This window comes from Rhinatrema bivittatum, chromosome 2 (assembly GCF_901001135.1).
Source record: "Rhinatrema bivittatum chromosome 2, aRhiBiv1.1, whole genome shotgun sequence".
In the NCBI taxonomy this organism is placed as follows: domain Eukaryota; kingdom Metazoa; phylum Chordata; class Amphibia; order Gymnophiona; family Rhinatrematidae; genus Rhinatrema; species Rhinatrema bivittatum.
In genome coordinates this window covers 287,542,148-287,549,801 of record NC_042616.1, presented here as the reverse complement: position 1 = coordinate 287,549,801, position 7,654 = coordinate 287,542,148, and the positions used below count along the sequence as shown (strand labels likewise).

The following is a 7,654-nucleotide window of genomic DNA, read 5'->3' as shown; positions in this document are numbered from 1 at the left end:
AATTAAAAAAAAAAAACATAGCAAAACAAACTCTGATGTCTGGCTCTAACTCTTGAGCACAAATGCTGAAAGAACTGAAAAGAAATCAGTTTCTGCCCTCATGCCAACAGCATCCTAAGTGAAAGATACAGAAATCACAGTCCTGGAAGAGCATCTCCTTCAGGTTTCAACAAAAAGCTCCTTTCATAAAAGCCTTTAATGTAAGCAACGTGATAGATTAAGCATTCTACAACTGCTTTCCGCTCAGCCTGTGTTGGGTCCAGACACTCAACAACGCTGGCACAGCTTGATGGGAGTTTTCAGAGATTGGTAAACATTGGGGTTTCCCATCTGTGCTGGGTCCTCCTTCCTCCTCCTCTGGTCCCTCGTTCCACTCCAGAACCAATTCATGTGACAACAAATGAAACATGTTAATCAACAGGACCTGGGCACTACAGTGACCTGTCTGGGATGGATTGCAATGACACGGTAAGTGATGCACCGAGGATGTGTGCGTGTGTGTATATATATCTATATATATCTATATATATATATAACTATCTATATGTTTATACATTTATCCGCTTCTCTCAAGACAGAAATATTAACATCCTAAGGGCTTTAAAAAACCTGTAAAAAACGGGCCCTTCTTTTTGTAATAAGGAGCATTTAGAAGACCTCTCTAAACATACACAGAAAAAAAAACAGGTGTTACTGACAACTTTTAACCAATGTCGAAACTCTAGAAGCTGACCCATCGATTATTTTGGTTTTTTTTTTTTTTTTTTTTTTTTTCGGAAAATACAGAAGGGGCAAATTCAGTTGCAAATGAAAATTAGAAAGTACTTTTCTTAAAAGCCTTTTTCCTCTTTTCAGTTTCTGGGGGTACGCACCCCGCCTCCGTTACTTGCTTTGTCCAGGTGTGCCCGGGGAATCTGAAGCAGAGCACTTCCTTCTCCTTTACCAGACTGCCCTAACCCTGTCCCCCTTCCCACCCCCTCCCTTCCCCTGCCCCTTCTGTCTTGCTCTGCTCAGATGAGCCATTCCTTTTTGCTCTCGTCAATGGTTTCCGTGAAGTTGGGGTCGTTGTTCATGATGGCAGCGTCGGCGCTCTCGGCGGACTCAGCCCCCTTGGCCTCGTTTGTGTGGTAGGTGCCCTTGTGGCGGAACATGTAGCGAATCAGAAATACTAGGGTACAGAGGATGGTGAAGATGACCACGGCAATAACACCTGCAGGAGGAAACAAGCCACAGCAGTCAAAGGAAGGCCAACTTCTGATCATGTACAGTCTGTGGCTTTCAATTCTTTTTTTTCCCACCAGGCAGAGCAGCTCTAACTGTTATTCATACTTCATTATAACTTTTATGTTTTATGCCACTAACCTGATAGAGTGTGTGTGTGTGTGTGTGTGTGTGTGTGAGAGGGGAGGGGCCTTGGCCATCTAGGATGGGTGAGGGGTAGGGGGAGTTGGCCTTCCTGGGGTTGGGATGGGTCTTGACTTTGGGTGTTGGTGGTGGTCACACTGGGCAGTGGGGGGAAGTAAGGGAGCAGGAGAATATTCTCCACGTTAACCAGCCCTTTGGTCAGTTAGTGGGTGTGGTGGTGGTGGTGGTAGGAACCAGCCTGCTAGTGACATACAGAGCACTGCTGTGTTACAGTGGCCATACTCACGCTAATGTGGTCATTTTTTGTTTTATTTTTTTGGGGTGAGGGAGGGGGCCAGCGGTTTTTCTTCTGCTCCTTTAGGCTTCCAGCTCAATAAGTACTTCATTCACAGCTACTCAGGAATCTTTTTCCCCCCTGTTTTGTAGGCCTCGCCCCCTCCAACAACTCACTTTGCCCAGTCATCACAACAACAACAGTCCACAGACAAGGCCTGCATCCTATTCCTTCTGAAACTTTGAATCAAGGGCCCTGAACCCAGGCACTAGGTGTCACTGTTGTGCAAGAACTGGGACTCTCTCTGTCCCTCAAAGGAGCAACAAATGCTGCCTCCACAGCATCCCCAGGCAGAAGACCCGATCCGAAAACATCTGCGTGGTGGTGCTGCCACTGGGTCTAGCAGGCTATTGTAACATAGCAGTATGCTGCATCACATTACGAAAGAACATTACCATGTCATTCAGCGGATAATGCACATTACCTGATCATTTTACCGGCCATAAAGATAAAGGCCCCTAAATTAGTCATAGTGAAATGAAAAACAGAATTTTTTTGAATACTATTTCTCAGAAGTTTATTGATTCAGTATTCCTTTTCTGGATCAAGGTCCTTTGAATGAATACAGTTAATTAGTTGTACTGAATTTTATTTTCAAATTTAACTATTAAATGTGCATTTTCCTTCATGCTTGTTCTTGGGAGCTGTTAATGACATATTTTGATACTTTGGCTGTTTTGCTGAAATGTTGCCTTGTTGTTTTATTAATTGAACTTCAATAAACATTCTTTCAAAATAAAAAAGTGGAAAACTGGTAAATAGCATGATTTTATCATTATAAGTTGGCAAAAATATTTTCAAATAAATAAATAATAATGCTGTCTTTGAAATGAATAAACTGCAGAAAACATGGATTACATCCATCTGAAAAAAAGGAGAACTGGTGCAGAGGCTGCCTATCCCAGGCACATGAGACATTTCATGTGTTTTACTTCCACATCTGCGGACACTGTAAGCTGAAATGAAGAAAACTGGTCTTTAAGAATTCTGGTAAGAAATATAAATTGATAATCTGTAATACAAAGCAGGACCATTCTGAAAACTCCCAGACTGGCTATAATGAAGTGTGAATGTTAATGCTCATTTCTGTACCAGAGTGTGAGGGAGGAAGTAAAGAACTTCCTCAGAATACTGGACCAGTATAGCTATCTGTACCGTCCTCCTTTGGTCTCAATCCAGCAAGGGATTCTGGGATAGGATAGATCACTGCAAGCAGGGATAAGAGACCAGGGCCAGAGGGATGAGGGAGGCCCAGGAAGAGAGACAGAAGCTTTGAAATAACGAACTGTAAGTTATAATTATTTGCTGATGTGCACAAACCACCTTTCTTGTTTTGCTTACTATTGCTTAACAATAAAGAAGTTTATTAAGATTGTTGCCAGAGTCCAGCCTGGAATCTGTTCTCTGGCTAGTCCTGACCGCTCGGCATCACATATGGTGGCAGAAGGGGGGTGGCTTGCCTAAGCAGGAAGCAGAGGCAAAGCCCACGACTGCAGCAGAAACCCCCCCTACAAATTGTTTTTCTTTCCCCTGGGATCTTCCAGGTTCATTCTCCCAATTGATGCTACAACAGGCTAAGGGGGTAAGAACATAAGATATGCCACACTGGGTCAGACCAAGGGTCCATCAAGGCCAGTATCTTGTTTCCAACAGTGGCCAATCCAGTCCACAAGTACCTGGCAAGTACACAAACATTAAATAAAACATGAGCTACTATTGCTTATTAATTAATAGCAGTTTATGGATTTTTCCTCTAGGAACTTATCCAAACCTTTTTAAACCCAGTTACATTAACTGCTGTAACCACATCCTCTGGCAATGAATTCCAGAGCTTAACTATGCGCTGAGTGAAAAAGAATTTTCTTTGATTTGTTTTAAATGAGCTACTTGCTAACTTCATAGATCCCCTGGTCTTTCTATTATCTGAGAGAGTAAATAACCGATTTACATTAACTTGTTCAAGTCCTTACATGATTTTGAAAACCTCTATCATATCCCCCCTCAGTCGTCTCTTCTTCAAACTGAACAGCCCTAACTTCTTTAGCCTTTCCTCAGAGGGCAGCCGTTCCATGCCCCTTTTCATTTTGGTTGCCCTTCTCTGCACTTTCTCCAGTGCAGCTATATCTTTTTTTAGATGCATTGCACACAGTATTCAAGATGCAGTCTCACCATGGAGTGTTATAGAGTCATTATGACATCCATTGTTTTATTTTCCATGCCCTTCCTAATAATTCCAAACATTCTGTTTGCTTTTTTTATCACCACAGCACACTGAGCAGACGATTTCAATGTATTATCCACTATGACGCCTAGATCTCTTTCCTGGGTGGTAACTCCTAAGATAGAACCTAACATTGTGTAACTACAGCAAGGGCTATTTTTCCCTATATGCAACACTTTGCACTTGTCCATGTTAAATTTCATCTGCCATATGCAAGCCTAATCTTCCAGTCTCGTAAGTGTTGGTGTATGAGGTCAGGCCAGTGTCTTGGGCAGGCTCAGAATATGGAGACAGACACGCACTAGTTCTTTTATTAAACTGTATATTGAAGCACCAGAGGTGGCAGTAGTGAGCTGGAAGTGCCCGGCCGGGCTGTAGTCCCTCAGGTACTGGAACAGCGATCCTGGATAACTGAGCCGTAGAGAAACTGAATATAGTGAGCAGGCAGGGTATGCAGAGTTCAGGAACAGAACCTTGATGGTAACACTCACACAATAGTCTCTAGAAGTAGTCCAGGTGTTGGAATGAGTTAGGCCCTCGAGGAGCGAGTACCTGGTTCCAGGGAAAGCTCTGAGAGAGAGAGAGTGTAACTCACTGGTGTAGTAGGCAGTGATGACTTCCAGGCAGAATAGGTATTCAGCAACCAGTCCGGGAACATGGGCCCTCGAGGAGTGAGTACCGGTTCCTGACTGACCTGAAAAACAAAGAGAGAGCGAGGCCCCCGAGGAGCGGGTACCCCTGGTAAGTCCGAGGAGGCAGAGTAGCTTGGAGAGAACCCTTGTACGTATCCAACTCCTTGCTAACTCGATTAGTTAGTGATTACAGAGACCTTATATATCCGGAACGGATGACGTCATCTCAGGGGGACACCCCTGAGGTTCGCGCCACTGCTGGTACATCAGTCGTGGACACTCTGCGCGCGCGCCCCTAGGCTCCTGTGAATCATGGCGGATTGCAGCGTTGAGCTGCTCTGGGGACGCCGGAGGAAGATGGCCGCAGGACGCCATGGCAGCCAACCTTCCACTTGAGCAAGAGGGAGTCGCCAAAGAGGTAAGGAGGGCGGAGTACAGTCGTCGAGCAGCGACGGTCGCAACAGTAAGGTCCTCTTGCAATTCATCACAATCCACTTGAGATTTAACTACTCTGCATAATGTGTCATCTGCAAATTTGATCACCTCACTCATCGTACCCCTTTCCCGATCATTTATAAATATATTAAAAAGCACCGGTCCAAGTACAGATTCCTGAGGCACTCCACTGTTTACCTTTCTCCACTGCGCAGTCAGGGGGACAAGCAGTGAGTTAGGGCCAAACAGGTCAGCAGGGTTTATTTTGTTTTTATTCTCACTCTTCTATCCAGTGAGATTCCCAGTGGGGAAGTGGCTCAGAAAGCAGGGCAGATGGAGCAAGCAATCCAGATCCTTGCTACAGGACAGCAGCAATTGCAGAACGCCATAGAAACTCAAACTGACCAGCAGCAGGCACTGCGAGAACAACTTGCGCAGCAAAATGCAGTGTTAACTCAGCTAGTTCAGGCCATGCAGACTGCTGTGTCCAGTTTAACCCAGGCGAATCCATTGCCTTACATCCTGTTTAAAATGAAGGCAGGTGAGGACCTGGAGGGTTTCCTGAGAAACTTTGAGAGGACTGCCCGCCTTTTGGCTTGGCCCGAAGCCAATTGGAATACATACTTGGCTAATTTACTCACGGGCAGAAGTCAAGTAGCTTTCCAAGCAGCCAACCTGGATGGGAGGGGCTACCTATGCGGAAATCAAGGTCGCTATCCTAGAGAGAGCCGAGTATACCTCAGACATGTACCGACGGGTATTCCTGCAGCTCGGGGGAAGTCTGTTTCATTGCCTGAAGGATGCCAGCTGGAAGTGGCTACAGCTGGAGGCAAAGACTGGCCTCGAAGTAACTTGACAGGTGCCTCTGGAACAATTTTTAGATGGGCTTGACCGGTCCATGCGAAATTGGATCTGCCCGGCACACAGGGCTCATGTTGTAAAGAGCTCTAGAAGTGGCAGATGCCTTCCACCAGGCGCAGTTAATACTCAATGTGGTAAGGAGGCTAGAAAGACAGCCCGCACAAATTTCCTGGTGAAGCACAGAGAGTGAAGTTTCCTGGCAGTGACCCTCAGAAGCGGAGAGTTCATCTTCTGTACCAAGAACCCAGGCCACAGTCTCTTCCATGAGCTTTAACTGTGGTCAGAGAAGTCACATAGCAAGGGACTGTCGATTTGAGGGGCCTGAAGTTATGGATGTCAGCTTAGTAACCCAGCCCACACTATTTATTTAATGTATTTATTTAAAATATTTCTATACCGTCTTAACAATTATGTAATTGACCAAAACGGTTTACATAGTGGTAAAAATAAAAATAGTAATAATAATAATAAAAATAAAATTGCACAGATTGAAAGTTAAATCTATGAATAAACAAAAATAAATACTTAAAAATTAAAAAAATGAAAACAATAATAATAAAGGTTAGAGAGAAATATAATTAACTGGAAATCCATATACTAATCTAATGTTATTACATTGTGAAATAAAAACCCTAATAATAACAATTTACATAACTCAAGTACAGAAAGAAAAACGAAGAATCGAAAAACCTAAAACGAATTTGAGAACAAAAATGCCTTCTCCATTCTGGTTTGCATATGTAGCCTATAGGTCTGTGATTCCAAATGCCTCTGTAAAAAGATGTGTTTTGAGTGATTTTTTAAAATTCTTTACTGTTTGAGATTTGTCTTAAAGCATTTGGTAGTGAGTTCCATAAAATGGGACCTGCTACAGAAAAAGCCCTCTATCTTGTTATATGCAGTCTGGCTAATCTGATTGAAGGGACCTCTAACAGATTCATATTGGTGGATCTAAGTTCTCTTGCAGGTTTGTAAGGACGCAGAGATGTACACAGCCAAATGGAGTCATGATTATTTAACAGAGAGTGTATTAGTGACAGTATTTTATATTTGATTCTGTATTTGATTGGTAACCAGTGTAATTTATACAGAACAGGAGTAATATGTTGTTTCATTGAAATACCAGTTAGCAATCGAGCTGCTATGTTCTGAATCAATTGCAGTGGTTTAATTGTGGAGTCAGGTAATCTTAAATAAAGACCATTACAGTAATCTAAACCGGAAAAAATTAGGGATTGAAGCACTGTTTGGAAATCATGAAAAAACAGTAAGGGTCGCAACCGTTTTAGCAGATGTAACTTGAAAAAAGAATTTTTGACAGTTTTATCAATGTGTTGAACTCAAGATAGGTTAGTGTCCAGTAGCATTCCTAAATTTCGAACTACTTTATTTATTGTGATATTCACATTTCCTACAGTGATATGGGACGGTGGCACGTTACTGGGGTCTTCAATAACACTTAGAAACAGTATTTCAGTTTTTTTTGCGTTTAGTTTTAATTGACTGTGAGCAAGCCATTGTTCTATTGTTTTAATGTAGATCTGGACTAAGGCAAGGGTTTCGGACCAGGAAGATTTATACGGAACAAATAGCTGGATGTCGTCCGCGTACATTTTGAATTGGACACTTAATGCTGATAGTATTTGGCAAAGTGGTAATAGATATATATTAAACAGTATGGGTGACAGAGATGAACTAGACTGTAAAGTCTCTGGGGGATAATGGAAAACCTCCAAAGCAGGAAAAATCCTCACCCGGGAAGAAGAAAAGTACCTCAAGAGGTTCAAATCAGCCCAGGAACGAAAC

The 7,654-nt window shown here is 43.0% G+C and overlaps 1 protein-coding gene across 1 annotated transcript in view; it reads right to left on the bottom strand.

Annotated features, from left to right (window-relative positions):
* Positions 1–749: 749 nt before the first annotated feature.
* The window catches only part of CNTNAP2 (contactin associated protein like 2), a 2,918,762-nt gene continuing 2,911,857 nt past the window's right edge, over positions 750–7,654 (bottom strand). Inside the window, exon 23 of the mRNA XM_029589581.1 lies at positions 750–1,210. Coding sequence (XP_029445441.1) covers positions 1,011–1,210 — 200 coding nt within the window. The 3' untranslated portion in view covers positions 750–1,010. The remainder of the gene's footprint in view (positions 1,211–7,654) is intronic.